Source organism: Podarcis filfolensis, assembly GCF_964270895.1.
Source record: "Podarcis filfolensis genome assembly, chromosome: 1".
NCBI lineage: Eukaryota > Metazoa > Chordata > Lepidosauria > Squamata > Lacertidae > Podarcis > Podarcis filfolensis.
In genome coordinates, this window is record NC_139604.1 from 7,057,548 (window position 1) to 7,076,081 (window position 18,534).

An 18,534-nucleotide genomic window follows, 5' to 3' on the forward strand; every position below is an offset into this window, starting at 1 on the left:
ACCAAGATAAGACTGGATAGAATTATGAATTTTGTTTGGACTGATTGGGACTGATTTGGACATTAACGCAGTAATAAGAAGATGATCTGAATCCCCCTTTGGATCTTGAAGTATGGGTTCCCCCAACAAAATTTAAAAATTTGGCTTTGTAATTTGGAATTTATGTGATGTGATTTAATTTGATGTGATTGGCCAGTTAATAAAAATTATTAAAAAAAAAAAAAACCTAGGGAATTCAATGGTGTCAGTATCATGAGCCCCACGACGCTGTCAGAATCAGGCTCTGACCCAGGAGGAGGAAGAAATGTTGGGGTGGGGAGCTGAATGGTGAGAGCCTGAGAAGGAGGGCTCTTCCCTTCCACTCCAACTTCCATAGCCTGGGAAGAGGGAGCAGGAAGCCATTTGTCATGCCCCCCTACTGCCCCACCTGCATGAAACAGACAAGAAGGGAGCCAGAGCCAGAGGTGGCAATGGCTGAACAGGCGCCAGATAGGAGGGTGCAGTCTGCTCACTCTTTAGGGGTGCTATCTTTGCAAGTGAGAAGAGGACCCCCCTGAAGGAGCACACATTTGCAATTCCGACATCCCTGTAAGGTGTGCGAGTCTAGTGAGCGAGTGCACCATGCCTCATCTTTGAAAACTTGGTGGGCAGGGAGCGGAGACTTATTGGGGCATCTCCATTGCTCTCACCCAGCTCTGAACTTCTTGTTCTGCTCTTGAACTCCTGAGCCTTGTGTCTGCTGCTGAGCCTGTCCTTCTTTTAAGTATTTCTTACTTAAAAGTTAAGAGCTTCTACTCGTCTGTGGGGGTTTTTTTTGGGGGGGAGGACAGTAAGCTGCGTCTGCCTCACCCACTTCTTCTCTTTGGGTCCTTGGGCTGCACATCACCACTCTGCCCTGGCTGCAGCCCTGAAATCCATCCTGCTACCCCCTTGTGAAGCTCACAGGGCTTAGTCATGCCTGGGAGGGTGGGCTGTTTCCTGCATCTTTCCTCAACGGCGGCGCTTGAGTATGGAATGTATCTTTCCATTTGACTTCTGGTCTTTCATTCCAGCATGCAATACTTTCCTCCCCACAAGGGTGGGCTACACCATCATTTAAGTTTCCTTTCCTCTTGACTTGCCACTCCCTTTTCACATGCAGCCCCAGCCCCCCAGAAGTCAGTTCTGTTTCATCAATCTCATGTATTTTGCAACATGAAACTATGTTTCTTTAATTATTACCATCAGTATATAAGTGAAAATGCCACTACATGAACACCCTTGCTTTACAGAACATATTTCTTTAATGCTGTTAATGTTGGATTTAAGTTCTGGATGGGGGAAGTGCTTTTCTCAGGAAACAATGCTTCTGTGGAAAAGATGCACAGTTCCATCCTTAAAAGGTAGCTGCTTTCGGTGATTCCGTTTTTCTGATGCACAGAAAAATTTTGGAGAAACGAGAGACCCCTTGAGAGCTTGCCTGCTCTTACGAAACCAGCTGCAGATCCACGCTCGGCAGCCAAGGGGGTGCTGTTGCTCTTTCCTCCAGAAAAGTCTTCCTTTCAGAGCAGCTGGGATCTGGCCCAGCTGCAAGGCTGCCAGGAAAGCATGTGTCCTTGATTCCTTCCAGATGTGAAACAACTCCCATATATAGTCAAAGATGAACGGCAAAAGCCATACCATTATCATTAGGCTTTAGTTGACAGTTGACTCCTTTCCAGTTTGTACTGTTCAAAGCAGCCATGAAGACGTTTTAAAATGGCCAAAGTTTCCTTAACTCCACTACTTCTTTTTTTCCAGTAACAAAGACGCAACTGTTTTGCGCAAGAAACTTTTTGCTAAAGCTTCACTAAGACAAGAGGGAAAACACAATACGCTTTCTGGGATGGTCTGTTGGTGTGTTGTAATGAAAATCTAAAGTCTAGTTCATATTTAAGAAACCAGCTGGAATTTTGGGGGTGGGGCAAGGATCCTGTTAATGCAGATTCCCTCTTCCCATTCCTAAACTAGAGCCAGCCCTACCATTAGGCAGAATGAGGAGGCCACTTCAGGCAGGGGGGGTGGACATGAAATACAGGTGTCACCAGTGCAGAAATAAAACCCAACTGCCGGTCTGATCAGCTTTTATCTATGGAAAGGGAGTTGCTATCTTGCTATTTGCCTCAGCCCTGGTTGAAATACAGGCAACCCCCCATTCACATGGGAGTTACATTCCCAGGCACCAGGCATGTTAGTGAAATTGTGTATAATTGAAACGCATTGAAAAACCTGCAAAAAGCCCTGCCGCACCCCACCCCCATTCTGCCCTTTTAGTGACGTTTCAGTGACGTCTTTATGACATTTCTGGGTCACTTCCAGGTTGGGTGTGATGCATGTATACATAGTCATGCACATTTTGAATGCACATAAAGGGGGGCTGCCTGTATATAGAAAAAGAAACCGCCAAACTGGAGCCAATCCTGCAGTGGCTATGCTGGGACCTATTGTCTTCCCCCCCCCCCCTCAGCACAAGGCAGGTGCATCCAATTGCAGAGCAAGATATTTGAAATAACACATATGCTGATGCAAGTCCTCTTCATGAGTTACTTGAATGAATGAAGAGAGTCAGCCCAGTGGTCGGGGCAGCAGGGCCCCACATTCAGCCCAGCCCCACTCCAAAGTTGTGTGGCTCCCCACACCATGGCCACCTTTATTATGATGTCTACAAGCGGAGGCTCCCCAGGTAATGTTGAGTCCCAGGCCATCATTCCACATTGGGGGGGGGGTGGCTCTAAACAAGTCCTTAAATTTAAATTTGTTTACAGTAAATGCACAGGTCCGCTCACTGTACTCACCTACTTCATGTGGTAAACCGTGCAGAGGCCTAAGCTCTTGCTGCATCTCCATCACTGCCTGGGTACCGATCTGAGTGGGTCAGCACTAACAGTTCAGACTCCTGCCCCACTTACGGTACTTTGATTAACTCGTTCCTTTTCATTTCTGAGTGGGGATCATTACTGTCAACCATTTATCAGTGAACACTGAAATCCCCAGGAGTTAACCATTTAGAAGTCTTTCTTGTTGTGCTCCTGGGTTAATAAACTTTTATCTTCTCAGCTTTTACTGTTATGTACTGAAGTTCTCACCCTGGGCCAGCAGGGGGATACTGTAGATAGTTTTCACTCAGGTCCACATATGCAAATAAGGGATTGAAAGTGACATTCAGTGATTGGATAGTTACAGAAAGTGTTACAGTTACGTTGTACTGGAGCTCTACATAAGCAGGCTGGCTGAACCCTTCAGTTCAGTTCTGTTCTAGCCTGTGAATAAACAGGAGCTGTTTGAAGAATCGCTGTGTCGTCTGATATGTTCGCCCACAACTTAACATTTACCATTCAGTAGATTCGGCTGAAAGGTCTCTCTTGGCAAAACCCCATACTGGTGCTAGAAGGGTGGAGTTGGGACAAGCAAATAAGTGGTGCAATGAGGCAAAGCAGAAGGGCTTTGCTGGGAACGGCTGTTAAAAGAACTAGACAAGAAGCATGAAAATGAAGTTCGCTTATAGGAAAACTACCAAATTTTAAAACCAAAAGGGGGGCATTTTTCCCACCATTTGTGATGAGCATATTCAGTTGTACTATAACCATGCAGATATTACTTTATTAGTTGCAGATGCAAAGTTAGACAAAGGCCTTGATTTACACAATTTGTTATAAATACCTTCATTCTAATTGCAATAGCATAAACAGTTGAGAGGAAGACTAAAAATGAGTCAGGGGACATTTTGGGGAAGAGAGGGAAAATAAGACTGCAATGCATGCTTGGGAAAGCCTTCCCAGTATACAGGCTTAATGCAATGAAGGAAACAGCAACAGGGAGGAATGCAACAGAGATGGTAGGGACCTTCATGAGGCAAGATGTTCCACAAAGCATGACCAACACCTGCTTTATGTCACACCTGATGCAGAGTTCTGGAGAACTCAGAAGCTGGACAGATTTTTTGATAATTCTGTTGGTCCTAATAAAGCTAGATTTTAAAACATAAATGCAGTTTACCAAATGTATCTAGAGCAAAATTACAAAGAGACCAACTTTGTAGGCTTCAACTCTATTATATCTTAAGAAGCTTCAACTCTATTATATTAGATACCCATTTGATACAATTCTGCTCATTTTTCATCTTTACTTGTTAGCCATCTAAACATCCCCTTTATATCCTGAATATTTCATTGGACACTAGAGTCAGCCGTTATACAAAAACATGAATTAACGTGTTGCTGCATTGTAAGTCATTAATCAGTTGCAAGCATATGAGGACAGATAGCAATAATTTTGTAATGGAGCTAAATTACGTTTTAGTATGAGGAGCACAGCCATATTTGAAGAAGGCAGTGGCAAAACTGAACTCAGAGAAGGGAGACTTCAAAATGGGCTGGTGTGTTTCATGACTCACTAGCTAGTGCTGCAGTTCAGCCGAATCTGACACTACTGTTATGTTCCCTCCCTCCTGGAAGGAGAGCTCCAGCTCCTGCAAATCCAAGCCGCCTCCTCGTCTTAATTCCCTTCCTTTCTCCTTCCACTCTCTGGAAACTCAGGGATAGAGCAGAAACTTAATAATAATTGCAAACTAGGTGATAACTGTCACCCTCTGAGTTCTGGGCTCCCTCTCTTTTTTCCTTAAATTTGTCCTCAAGTCTCAGTAAATGATAACTACAATCCTTGCACGATGAAGTTCGCTTACTTTTTCCCAGTCGTCCTACTTCAGGGCTGCTTTCTTTTGAGAACAGTTCTTGCTCAAGCAACAGCAGTCTCCAATGGTGCAGCAACATTTCAAGGTAAGAAGATATTTTCACAGTGTGTTGTTTTCTCCTCGCTTATGCTTACTGCCTTCTTACTACGTTGAAATGAAACAACTGAGTATCAGTCCATGATCCGATGAAGCATCTGCCGTGTTATTTCACTTCAGAGTTTGGGCGTTAACTTTTATGCTAACTTTTAAGTTTGTCTGACTTATACAAATATGAAAATCAGTAATAGGACAGCAGTATATGCAAGCAAGGGGTAGCAATCATACATATGTTTTCTTGTCGGAGATTTTTTTTCTGTGCTGAGTTGCAGTACAAGCCAAGCCTGTATGTCCCAATAATACGGTGACTAATAAGCCATTATGGAAGTCACCAGATTTTGCTAACTCTTTCAGAAAATTACAATCTTGTATTCCTTCTTTGTTTTGAAGAACTCATTAAGGGATATCTGAGGATTAAAGCCCCACTTTTTGATGAAGAAAGAGCTTTAAGTAGTGTCTCTGGTGTAGTGAGCATTGAGCTTTGGAGATAAATACTCATGTTAAAAATGAAATGAAAATGAATACCAAAAAAATGGCCAAAAGAAGAAGAAAAAAGCTTCGGAAGAGAAAAGAAAAGAAGGGTGCTTTATATGTACTTTTGACATAGCAGATATTCTTAATGTAATCATCTTTTTATATTAGGAAGAGGAAGTAGTGGCTCATTTTACTGTCTCAGGCTGCGTTCATTTTTCTTTAGTTTCCCTCTTAAAGGAATGCTCTTGAGCAGAGTCTTTCAACTAAATATCAACTGTGCTTGTGTGTGTATATGTGTGTGCAGAATCACACCTGTTGGTCCTGTCTCTGACATCCGTGTATTTGAGTGACGTGGGAACAGAGGCTTATGTGTGCATCCTCTAATAAGGGAGGTGGCTTTGGGTGTGCAACTTATGTTCTCCATTGTCAGACAACCCCCCACAGGCCCACTGTGCAGATATCCTGAGAGCAGAAAGGTCAGGCATGGCAAGGGGAAGGGATCGAGATGCAATCCTGACCCCTTTCTCCACATGAAGAGCTCTACAAAGATAATCCAACTGCCCAAGGCTGGTGACAGTTTCTGGCATCTGCAATATATGGATATTGCAGATGATATTCCAAAACCATAAGTAATAATTTTTAGAGGGTTCTAAACCTTGTGACTAAAGCCACCAAGAGGGACCTTCTTTTCTTTTTCTTAGCTCGCAGATTTCCAGGCCAGAGACTGCTGTTGAGGCTCATTCAGGGGTGTCAACTTGAATAAAATACTGGGGGGGGGGGGAGGTAAGCCCAGTCCCACATAATCGATCACAAGACGTGACACATACACACCATTTGAATGGCAATGCTCATCAACTTGGGGGGGCAGCCCCCTCAAATATTTTATTGGGGTGAGAAGGGAACTCTGCCCCTAGGAGTTGGCTCCTATGGACTCATTGGAATTTCAGAAGTGAGTTGCCATGTTGGGGGGGGGGAGTGGCAGGGTGATAGTAGAGAAGCACAAGGTCCAATTCCTGTTTGGGTGTGATAGGCCTCTGCACTGTGGCCCACATGCCTCATTTTATTTTTATATATTGAGTCATTTAAATTAGTTTAATAATAATACTGAGCATTTACGTAGCACTATTTAAAGAGTTTCATGTCCCTTATCTTGTGATAAGGTCCTTGGAAGGTTATTCCTTTCTTTTAACTCCATATTCAGAGGGTGGGGGTGTATGAGGCTATGCGAGAGCTTTGTGTCTCCCGCCACCAGCTGAGCTCCAAGCAGATCAACAAAAGACAACACGCGGGCTAATAATGTATTGGCGATATTTATGAAACACTATCAGTTGTTTCTTAATTCATAAACAAATTCATAAACAAAAGCCACATAATACGTGCAAGAAGTCACGGACTAATAGAAGTCAAATAAATATTCCATCAACAGGAATGCTTAGAATGGCCACAAAGAAACACTGAAGTTGAGGCAGAAAGCCTTCTCACAGCTTATATCTATATCAAGGTTTGGTGGAGAATGAACTGGAGCCGCGTGGTGCAGCAAACAGAACAGTTCTTCCAGGATAACGAACTGTTTCAATGATATTTCTTCATCAGCAAGTTAATAGTCCCCAAAGAGCTCTCACTCTAAAGTATAGAAGGCTGATCCAAGCAGAGAGAGGACCTCCTCATCTGCAGCTTAGGCTACAGTCCCAGTAGCTAAGGCCACTGCATTCAGTGTGGCTTACTTCCAAGTAAACAGGCAGAGGATAGCACTCTTACACAGCAGTCCTAAGAGGCAATAGGGAGATATACAGACTCTTGCCTGCCAGGATGGAGCATGGGGGCATTTACACCCCCCTTTTCTGCCCCAGATCCAGTCTGGCACCACAGGGGAGCCCAGACCAGGCCCTTCTTCAGGATCTGGGGGATCCATGGCTGTCCGTGCTCCATCCCACCCCCATAACAGACTGTTCGGGGGCCCTACAATAGGCTGTGGCTTGGGGAAACACTGTGGGCAGAAGTCACCATGCTTTCCACAGCTGCAGCAGGACCCCCCTCTGACAGTAGAGCCCCGTGCAGGTGGAGGAAAGCAGATGGAGACACCCGGGGGTAGGACTACAGCTCTGGCTCCTCTGGACTGCTGTTCTATTGTGGGCGTCTTCTGCCACATGCTCTGGGCACAATAATCGTGCATCAGCAGTGGATTTATTCTGCTTTATCTTGTTCTGTGATGCTGCCTAATACCACCACATTCTTGCTGTCGAGAGGGGCACCGAAAGAAGGGCAAAAGTCAACCTGAACGTTTGTGGCACAAAGCGATGGGATTTCAGCAGGAAGTTCCTAAATATGCACTGACTAGAAAGGAAGCCGTGTGACTGCCCCATCAGTATGGAAAGAAGGGGCTTGTATGACACCCCCACCCCTGCAAAGCATCATGATCACAAATGATCATGGATGCACAATAAAGAGGTTGTCTGGATGGGCTCTATGTCGCATAGGTACTACACTGCAATGCTATCCCCCCATCAAAAAAGACCCTCTCAGGTGTACTTCATCATGAAGTATTGCAGACTTTCTGGAGAATCTTGTGTTATAAAGTGTTCTTTTTCAACTTCCTCTTTCTGATTTTGAACAGATTGTCCTGTGGATCTGTTTTTCGTCTTGGATACCTCTGAGAGTGTTGCCTTAAGAGAAAAGCCTTTTGGGGCCTTGGTGGATCAAGTTAAAGCGTTCACCAACCGATTCCTTGATAAGTTAACTGACAGGTAAATGTTGCATGAACTGCCCTGGTAATCCTACAACAAACATCCGATACGGTCTTTTGTCTTGTTCTAAACATTCAAGGCACATTTTTACACAGTAAGAATAGTAACTTCATTTGAAAAGCATGCATTTTATGTGGGTTTTATACTTCCTAATCATTGTTCAAAATTCCTGCTGCATTTCATATGGAGAAGAATGTTCTGCAGTCTCCTGCTCTAAACTGCAGGTGGTAGTGGTATTCCTTTTCAAAATTCCTGGTCTTGTTTTATGTTTGGGCAGACCAATGTCGGGGGGGGGGGAGAGAATGCTGCTTTCATATTTAAGTAGAGCTGAACTTGTTTTCCTTACCTTGCCTTTGTGCGCGCTGATGAAACACAAGTTGATGTTTTTCTATTGTGGTGATAAGCTGCGTTCCCAGGTGGAGTGGAACCACTGGAGGTGGAGCCAAGGCAGGGTAAAGTTGCAATAACTACAGGACAACCAACTATGATTTAAACAGGCCACAATTTTATTAATTACAGATGTTAGAAGGTTTTGGCACAGACATTGGGGGGGGTGTATCCTGAATCAACTGACCTGTCCGCCAGTTGATTATTTGGCAAGATTACCCAGAGTTAAGGATCGCCCTATTTGATGTACATCAAATCAGGGCAACTCCCCCCCATCACGATTTTTGGGGGTGTCATGACCCATCCACCATCCCTCATCTGGGGTGTCCAGACAGATGCACCTCCCTGGATCCCTTTAAGGGGATCCCTCAATCCTTTGGAGCAAGACCCCACCCCTTGGCCATTTAGACTAAGGACCCAGCCTTGTCTCCATCAACTTGTGACAATGACTACGAGGCAGGCAAAACCCCCAGACAGACCCAATTTGTCTGAAGGCGAATTCTTCCCTGGCCCCAAAGCTGGCGAATAAAGGTTTCCATGGCAAGGTCCTCTGTGGGAGCTGCCTGCTTACCCTCGGGCAGCCCCACCACATCAAGAGCAGGGTGGGCAGGCAGGGAACCGGCGACAACTGAGCTGCGGCCTGGGTGCCCTGGGCTTCTGTAGCCAGAGAGCGGACCAGAGGGACAAAGTCTTCCCTCTGGCCAGTTCCCCAACCCATGCCTCATGGCTTCAACTGTGGGTGAGCCCTAGCAGCCAGTGGGCCCAGCAGAGGAAGGAGTGATGTCTCTCCCCAGCTGCACCAGAGCCAGGAGGCTGTTCTCACTTGATGCAGCTGCGCCAGAGCTCAACTTCTGCTCCACTTCTGGAGAAAGCTAAACATCTGTGTCAGGCTGCTATCAACGGCATAGGAGAAGGAACAAAGATGACTAAGATAGCAAGATAACCAAGACAAATGTGGTAGAAATATCAGGTCAGGTTTTTTAAAAAATATATATATCTAGCTTTTGCTGTTTATCTGAATCAGTGCTGATTTGTTATGAGAGCAGATATGCAAAACACACTTTCTCCCCTCGTGTGCTCCACCCTACAGCAGTATCCTTGAGGTGTCAGGGGCATTATTAGGTTGTTGTTTTTATTTTGATTATGTATTTTGTGGTTTTATATTTTGATTTTATTCTGTGAACCACCCTGAGATGTCCGGGTATAGATAGGGCGGCATATAAATTCAAATAACCACAACCCCACACCTGCAAGCAGCAGCCTTATGTGCCTCATGGGAAGAGACAGAATCATGCAGCCTCTCATTTCTGGTATGTGAGTCAACAACAGGAAGGAAGGAAGGAAGGAAGGAAGGAAGGAAGGAAGGAAGGAGAGCAACAGCAGACACCATCCATCCATCCTGCTCCCAGGGCATCCTGGCACACTTGGCAGCCCATCCGGTATTGCCACCTGAGGCGAAATGGGAAGGTGTTGTTCCCCTGCAAGATCTTGGAGTGGATCCGCGAGCCACTTCCACTCCTCCTTGCTTCTCTGGTGGCAGTAGGAGGCTGCCTCAGTCCACCTCATGGGTGGGCCGGACCAGCTGGTACAGGATGCTGTGGGGAGCTTTCATAGATGTACATGTATGTCTATTTATACATTATAAACAGAAAGAAATAAAAAATATGCAAGGGTCACCAAAGCTAAGGAAGTTGTTCTCTTTCTTTATAGATACTATCGGTGTGACCGGAATCTTGTGTGGAATGCGGGAGCCTTGCATTACAGTGATGAAGTGCAGCTGATCAAGGAGCTCAGCCGGATGCCTGCAGGGAGAGCAGACCTGAAGAACAGGGTCTCCTCCGTGGTGTCTATTGGCAAAGGCACCTACACAGACTGTGCCATCAAGAGAGGGATTGAAGAGCTGCTCATCGGGTAAGTGGGAACGCTAATTTTCTCATTCCTTCAACGGAGGAAGGGAAAAGTGGGAGGAAGACGGGGTACCTGGGCAGCTTTTCTAGCCCTTTCCGGTGGACTGTAGTATTGGTGGCTTGGCAGCTGGTCCCTGATGCCACAGCAGCCCATTCATATACACCTAACAATTTCAGTAGGCAAAAATACTGGATCCTGTGATAAATCGTTTGGATTTTGGTGCAGAATTTGAAACCAAATTTGTTGCCGTGTGGAGAAACCCTTGGAAACAGGAGGTTTGTTTCAGATGTGTGCTTTTGTGGGCCTGTACTACTTTGCTCTTCAGACTTTCTGCTCTTTTTTATGGATGCGATTTCCCACACACTTGACATGCATCAGTGTCGCACACACAGGCACAAATGCACGCACTATCATGCACGTTTGAGCAGGGCTATGCCCAAGAGCAACTAACCAGCTTGAATGCGTGTGAACAGCACCAAGACAACCTAGCCCGAAAAGGGTCCCCTCTGGATTAAGACTCTGAGATAGTCCCCTAACATGTCCTTCCCCATCCCCCAGAGGTATGTTCTTTGGTGAGCCAAACCAGCTGCTCTGTGCCTCTCCCTGTCCCTGCCCAAATCCAAGCAGCAGAACTTTGCAGAGCCCTGACAGGGGACGTTTTCTTTTTAGGGTGGGGTACTGCCAAGCATTGGGAAATGCTGCAAATAGTATTCTTTTCCACCAGGGGATCTTGGGCTGGTAGACTGGGATGAGCATGCTCTGCCTTGGCTCCATCCCCTTTCCCATAGTTGTTTGGGTTGGGGAAGGAGGAGGTGGGGCAGTGGCAGGTGTTTTGCCCTTTACACCAAGAGCTCACAGTAACCTGACCCTTTGCAGTGGGGTGTGTGTGAGAGAGCAGACACGCAGCGACAAGGCTCTTTCCCATCAAATCAGTATCCTCCATCCCAGCAAAATAGTTTAATAAGAAGCACTCAGGTAAATTTATTGCACCGTGGGGAAGCAGCTGTCACACAAGTCTCTCTCTCTCTCTGTGTGTGTGTGTGTGTGTGTGTAGGGCTGGTTAAAGGGTGGCAAGGGACATTTGGCTTGGTCCTCAAGTTCAGTGGGGGGCTCATTAATTCTTTGGCATTTGATAAGTTTCACAAGTTGTTTTTATGCACATTGGACCAACATGTGACAGCTTGGAACTGCAAAGTTAAGCTGCTCTAAGAGATTCAGTTTGGTAACATACATTTTGGGGGTTAAGTGATATAGCTTTGATTGTATTAAAGAGTTTAAATTGTTTATGACTTGTCTCTCCCTATACATTGGCTGTGGCATAAACCCCTCCACTCTTCTTTACTAAGGACTCTGTGGCGGGGGGTGGGGGGCACTCTGTGAACCAAAGTGGTGGCTTGGAGTCGGAATCAGGTTTATCTGCCTCTTGCTCTCTTCTCTTCTTTTCTTTTTTGAGGATGTTTGGGGGGGGGGGTCCAGCATATTTTGTTGCCCAGAAGACCTTTTGAAGAGGAGGGGAGCAGCAATGCAGGCCATTTTCCCTCTCCCTTCCCCTCATTGCCTCAAATGCCTTTTGAAAAAGGGGAGGGGGATAAATGAGGCCCCCGCCAAGGCTTCGAGGCCAGTATTTGCTTTGGATTGCTTTGGGGGACCCTCACCTATGACCTCGAATCCAAAGCCATGCTGGGGGGGGGGAACCAAAGTTTCAATCCTCGCAATGACTTGCATTGACAAACCAAAATGGCCACGGCTTTCTGCCCCTGCTCCCCACAAAGATGCATAAAGGCACAACAAGAATTGTTCCAAAATTGTTGCTCCTGTTTTTGTTGGTCTCATCTGCTCAGTCTGCCAGAGCCTCTTTCGCAGGCAGGGGATAGACAAGTCCCTAACGCACTGAGGGTTTGAGGCCCATCGGCTGCCCTCACCTGGTTTAGCTGGTCAGGGGAAGCTGTTCTTGGGGGGTGGCCACTGTCCCAGGTGGACAGCTTCTAGGAGCCACAGGTGAGAACTGAGTGCATGATGGGGACCAAAGATGGGTCAATTACCAAAGAAAGAGCAGGACACGTCCCCCACCATAGATATTACCCCACCCCTAAGACCTCATGCAATAATAATAATAATTTAAGGTGCTTGCACCCACTTGGAGAGTTTAGCCCTCCCTTTGTCACCTGGGGTGGTTGGAGCATGGCAGGCAAACCTGGAGACTTCAGGTTAGTCCTGGGGGTCTGGCAACCCTCTTGAAAGTGCATTCCTAACCTCCTCCATTCAGAATTAAGTCCTATTAAGTTGGGTGGAGCTTACTCCCAGGTACTTGGGGTAAGGAACACAGCTTAACTAGGCAGGAATCTGAGGCATTTCCACTGTGCAGCTCTCTCCCCTTCAGTCTGTGCGTTTAGTTCTCAGGCTTTCTGTCATGAGGATCATGTGTCTTTCTTTGTCTGACGTGGAAGCAGGGAAAGAAGCAGCTTTTGGTTGCTGAATGGGAGGACTTGTACTATATTATATTGTATTGTGTTCACTCATCATTTTCAATTTTCATTATGAGAAGGGTTTCAAATGTTGAAAGTGGCCTGGGCCTCTCTGGACTCTGAGAGGACCTGTGGGTGTTAATGTGTGGGGGGATTTTTTTCCCTCTAACAAAAAAAAAAAGTTAGTTTGATACTAGAACAAAATGTACTCCTTATTTACTTTGAAGAGTTTATTGTCATAGAATTTGCACTTTCTGATCGCAATATTCACAGTTAGATTTATTATTGCTTGCTTATTTCCTTCATTATTTACATTTACCCCTCATTCTGTAGGGTGTTGAACGCACACAACAAAATCATAAGCTATTTAATTTAAACATCATTACAAATTGCATCGAATCAATAAAAACAGTTCAGCCACATTTTCAAAAATAGTGAGACTCATTTACAGACCTCCCCCCAAATGCCTGTGTGAATAAATGTGCTTTGGGTATGTTTAGCCTGGAAAAGAGGAGACTGAGAGGAGATAAGAGATGCATCTTCAAATATATCAAGGGCTGTTACATGGAAGAAGGAGCCAGCTTGTTTTCTCCTGCTCCAGGGGGGTAGGAACTGAACCAATGGTTTAAAATGACAAGAAAGGAGATTCTGAATAAATATATGGAAAAACTGTTTGACAGTGGAACAGTCTCCTCAGGGAGGTTGTGGACTCTCTTTCTTTGGAGGTTGAGAATGAGAGTGGATCTACACTCCAGGAGGGGTGTCAGAAATTAAATTGTTATAACAAAAGAGAAAAAAAGGGCTATGGAAAAGCACTTAGAAAATCTTTTTGCTCTCTGGTGCCATCTGGTGTTGCATGTTTATAACACATTCAAAATGCTGTTTCTTGACTAATATAGCTGAGTCCTGAGTTGAGGTTCCTGCCTTGCAGGGGGTTAGACTGCATGACCCTTGGGGTCCCTTCCAACTCTACATTTCTATGATTCTGTGATAAACGGCCTCGGTCCAGTATATCTGAAGGAGCGTCTCCACCCCCATCGTTCTACCCAGACGCTGAGGTCCAGCACCGAGGGCCTTCTGGCTGTTCCCTCACTGCGAGAAGCCAAGTTACAGGGAACCAGGCAGAGGGCCTTCTTGGTAGTGGCGCCCTCCCTGTGGAATGCCCTCCCACCAGATGTCAAAGAGAACAACAACTACCAGACTTTTAGAAGACATCTGAAGGCAGTCCTGTTTAGGGAAGCTTTTAATGTTTGATGTATCACAGTATTTTAATATTCTTTTGGAAGCCGCCCAAAGTGGTTGGGAAAGCCCAGACAGATGGGCTGGGTATAAATAATAAATTATTATTATATTATTATTAATGTGTTTTGTTACATTTCTAGCATATTGCTTGTTGAGTAGGGTTCATCGGCAAATGCAAACCTATATATCTTTCTGTAATTAGACATTACAGTTGGTACAGCAGGTGGCTATGCCAGTGCAAGCATTTAGGAGTGATGCTTTGGAGTTCTCATATTATAGAGACAGTATGGCGGCACTAGTGGGTTTGATTTCTTCCCCCTGCAGAGGATCTCATAAGAATGAAAATAAATACCTGATTGTGGTGACAGATGGACACCCCTTGGAAGGCTACAAAGAGCCCTGTGGCGGATTGGAAGATGCTGCAGCTGAAGCGAAACATCTGGGGATCAAAGTGTTCTCCATTGCCATATCTCCAGACCATCTGGTATGAAATGCACACACATGGATGCTATTAGAGCAATTGCTGCCCATAAATAGAGAGAATCAAAGCAGAAACAGGATATTACTTAGTAGATCTGGTTGATCCTTTGGCTCCCAACATCCCTACCATGACCTGGAAGATTGCTAGATCTCCATGGAAATACAGTATTTCCAGAAATTATTCTGTTCTACCACTGATGCCAGGGCTAAGGAAGAGGAAGAAAGCTAAGTCCACAATTCCACACCCATTTCCTCTCTCCACCAATTTGTATGTGTGAAAAGGCTTTTATTAGAGGTCATTTTTGCCTGTAATGCAGGCGAAAAAGTGACAGCTACGTAAGGTTTACCCCACAGGTTTTGTGAGTTAAAACCAGCAACTACTACTAAGAAGCTATGGACAAGTATCAAAGCTTGAACAACCACTTTGTGCATTGGCAGCAATCAACCAGTCTCTTCTGGTTAGGAAACCATGAGTAAAGTCTCTGTATGTCCAGATCTGGAAGAAGAGTGAGTCAAAACCTTCCTGCTAGATAGTCCTAGAAAATGCTCTTCGTCTCAGCTATGATCTGAAGTTTGTTTTAGTTCACCTCAGGGTTGAAATCTGGCTCCCTGAAGGAACATAATTTTCTCAAAGAGCTCCACATCACCCCTATCAGATCATAGTGCCTGCCAAACATTACTGTCAGAATTTTGTTTACAATCAGCTTCAGTGGACATGCTCAAGTGCCTATAGATAGGGCTGGCAGATGGTGCCTAAACAGCCTTGATCCAGCATTTCTGGCTCTTGGGTCCTTCCAATGGTGCCTGCCCAGCCAGCTCCCCTGTATGGTTTGTAGGTAGCTATAACCAGCCTACTCTTAGACAATGACTTTTAGAGATTGTGATTGCATTGTAAGCTTCATGTGACTACAGTTATCTCCTAGCTTTCTGTAGCAAGTTTCTTCATTGCAGTGTCATCCGATGACCAGAATTACATCAGTTCAGCAGCCCCAAGGAACTTAGATTTGGGTGAGAAAGTAGCATTCCTTCCAAATTCCCCGGTTTCTCATTTGTGCCCGTGTGCTACTTTTGTCCTAGGAATCTCGGCTCGGTGTGATTGCCACAGACCATTCCTATCGTGAGAATTTCACAGCAACTGGACGTCCAGCACGTGATATTGACAACACAATTGACAAAATCACTGCTAGAATTGTGGGTATCTGTCTTCCCTCTCTGTTTGTTCCGAGTCAAATACATTGAACCATCTTGTGCCTCATATGACTTCTTTGTTGTTTATTTATTTCAGACGGAGACAGTGGAGCAAGAGGTAAGTTGTTTTTCCACCAAGGAATAATTTCCGACTTTCACAATTTCCCTGTATGTTTCCATCATTTATTCCATGATGTTTCAATTTCCCTGTATACAATTTCCCTGTATGTTTCCATCATTTATAGAACTTCGGCTCGCAGGGCAAATGTAAACCTGAGACCCAGGATTCTCTTTTTCCATTGCCTGTGTGTCAGAAAAAGGAAATTATTTTGCTCACAGAATATATGCCATTCCATATCTACCATTCATATTCTCCTGTCCACATCACAGAGGAAGATGTAGCACTGCAGCAGCTGAGCTAGTAGCCTGCTGGAAATAAATTGTCACCCCTGCGCTCCTCCCCATGTCCTCCTCCTGCTCTGCTGCCATGGACTAAGCCATGCTTTGGCTTAGCTTGTTGACCAAAAACCTGCTTACAGCTTGTGGTTTGTCTGGAGCAAGACAAAGCATGAGCTGTAGTTTGGAGAACACATTAAGCCAAACAATGGCTTAGTTCTCAGCAGCAGGAGAACCAGGGAAAGAGGTCAGTCGCCACTATCTCCTCCCTGGAAAGCCTCCTGCTTGTGCATTCTCAATGAGTCAGAGTTTGGCTTAGCATTTCATGCCAAGCAGAAACACTTTACTGGGCCTGTACATTAGCTTCTTAAAAGCTAATTATATGGTGGCTGAAACAACCTAAAGCTTCCTCTCCTCTCTACTTCCCTGCATTTTGGGGCAATCGTGGGGAGTGATAACATGAGATTCCTGTGTCGGTGGAAGTTATAGATGACTATCTGCTCACAAAGTTTCTGCTTCCAGACAGGCATCTGGTCATCCCTTTCCACCCTAAAGTACCCACCAACTGGAGCATAATGGAGAGGAACCCTTGGAGGCTGCTTGTCATATGGAAGGGTTTTGAGGAGAAAGGCCTAAAGGACGGACTGCATTATTCAAGGAGCTAAATAGACTCATGTGCAGTTGTCACATGCAAATGCATTGCATGCTTTGCAGGAAAAAGTCACATGCAAATAGGCCCTTTTATTCCATTTAAAGTGACATTTGTTTCAGATTTGCCAATATTTTGGTGTTTAGTCAAGCAATGGAACTTTGCTGGGTCTTTTAGTGTGGTCTTTTGCTTCAGTTTACCAATCTTGGTACTCAGTAGATTAGTTTGCCATCTATCACATGGAAGCCTATGGCACATCTCTAACTCCCCGTAGAGCTGACCAAAGCAAACCTTGGGGGATATGTTAAACTGTAGTTCGTTGCATAAACATGAATAAATGGTTTTTCTGCTAGATTAGTAGAGAAAGGGTGCGTGTTCTGTGAAATTTGTTTCCCGGTGAGTCCTTTGCTCTTCCTCTAATGGTATACTTTCTCTTTCTTGGCAGTGCTGCTCATATGAATGCCAGGTGAGTGTCTATCTAGTAATATAAATTATATTTAATGTCAAAATGGTCCCATTTCTCTGTTCAAATCACTAACTCTTCGCTGTTCTTTTTGCAGCCTGCTCGAGGCCCCCCGGGACCATTAGGGGATCCAGGATATGAGGTTGGTATTTTACTCAATTTGTCACACCTATAAGGCTGAATGTGGAAAATCTAACAAGTTTTGAGGAATACACTGCCACTGGTGGGACAAGGAGACTAACAGTGGCAAAAACATGTGACATTTGCAAGGTATTCCACCCTTCCAGTTTTTCAGCCAGTGACACAACCGTCTTTGTCTACTGCTGGTCAATGCCAGGTGAGTAAATGGGAAAATAGAAGCCAGCCAGGATTTAATCCTGAATGAGCTTAAAGGTGCTGCTGGATCTAGCACCACACTGGGTGTGCACTGATAGCTGGAGTGCACTTTAATAGCTTAGATTTGCCAGCTGCAACTTTTCCTGGAAAGAAATTACTTGGCCACAGTGTTTCTTGCCTTATTCACATATGGATTAGTCCACTGAAATGAGCTCCTTGAAAAGCAATTAGAAACACCACTTAGCTCCAAATTCATCTGCTTGAGGGTTGCCTGGTGCAAGCTGTGTGCAGAATGCAGTCCCAATTTTGCAGTAGCTTAACTGTCTTCTGGTTTGCTTCCAGGCAATATTTAAAGGGATGACTTGAATCGCCAGAGCTCTAAGTGGGATGGACCCAGGATACTTTAAGAAATAAGAGGTGTCTTCTCCCATAAGAACTTACCAATGTGATGAGATCTTCCTTAGGGGTCCTATTTCATATGCTTCCATTGTCCAAAGTACAAGGGGTGAAAGGTGTACATGTGAGCTTGCAGAAGAACCAAAGAACACAGCATAAATTTCAAAGGGTGTTTTTTTTAATTTGTTTCTACTGAAGATATTTTTGTGATACAAAGCAAGCAAATAAGTGTACGTGTAACATGTACACTTTCAATTCATAGTCTTTTTCACAGCTCATTTACATTCTGTATGAAACACTATTGTCCCAGACACTGGGGGGAAAGAGGAGGAGGAGACATACCTCCACATGTGGTGGGAATGCCCCAAAGTTCAATCCTGTTGGATATCAGTGCTGCTGGAAATCTCCACAGGGTGTATCTTTTTTAAAAAAAAAACTATATTATTATGATAACCTTTTTAGTTTAAATTGTAGTGTGGAGACTTTTAGATTAAAAGCAGGTTGCAAATACTTTAATTAATAAATGCTATGTCGTGGTGATGCCTGTCATTTGTCTAATGTTGTTGTTAAGTGTAATTTAGACTTCCTTCTGTGTTGCAAAG

At 44.8% G+C, this 18,534-nt stretch overlaps 1 protein-coding gene across 1 annotated transcript in view; it reads left to right on the forward strand.

The window, feature by feature from the left end:
- Window positions 1-4,353: 4,353 nt before the first annotated feature.
- COL6A1 (collagen type VI alpha 1 chain) overlaps window positions 4,354-18,534 on the forward strand; it is a 44,187-nt gene continuing 30,006 nt past the window's right edge. The window contains exons 1-8 of the mRNA XM_083629656.1: window positions 4,354-4,793; window positions 7,893-8,022; window positions 10,120-10,320; window positions 14,349-14,508; window positions 15,582-15,695; window positions 15,790-15,810; window positions 17,183-17,203; window positions 17,298-17,342. Coding sequence (XP_083485782.1) covers window positions 4,685-4,793; window positions 7,893-8,022; window positions 10,120-10,320; window positions 14,349-14,508; window positions 15,582-15,695; window positions 15,790-15,810; window positions 17,183-17,203; window positions 17,298-17,342 — 801 coding nt within the window. The 5' untranslated portion in view covers window positions 4,354-4,684. The remainder of the gene's footprint in view (window positions 4,794-7,892; window positions 8,023-10,119; window positions 10,321-14,348; window positions 14,509-15,581; window positions 15,696-15,789; window positions 15,811-17,182; window positions 17,204-17,297; window positions 17,343-18,534) is intronic.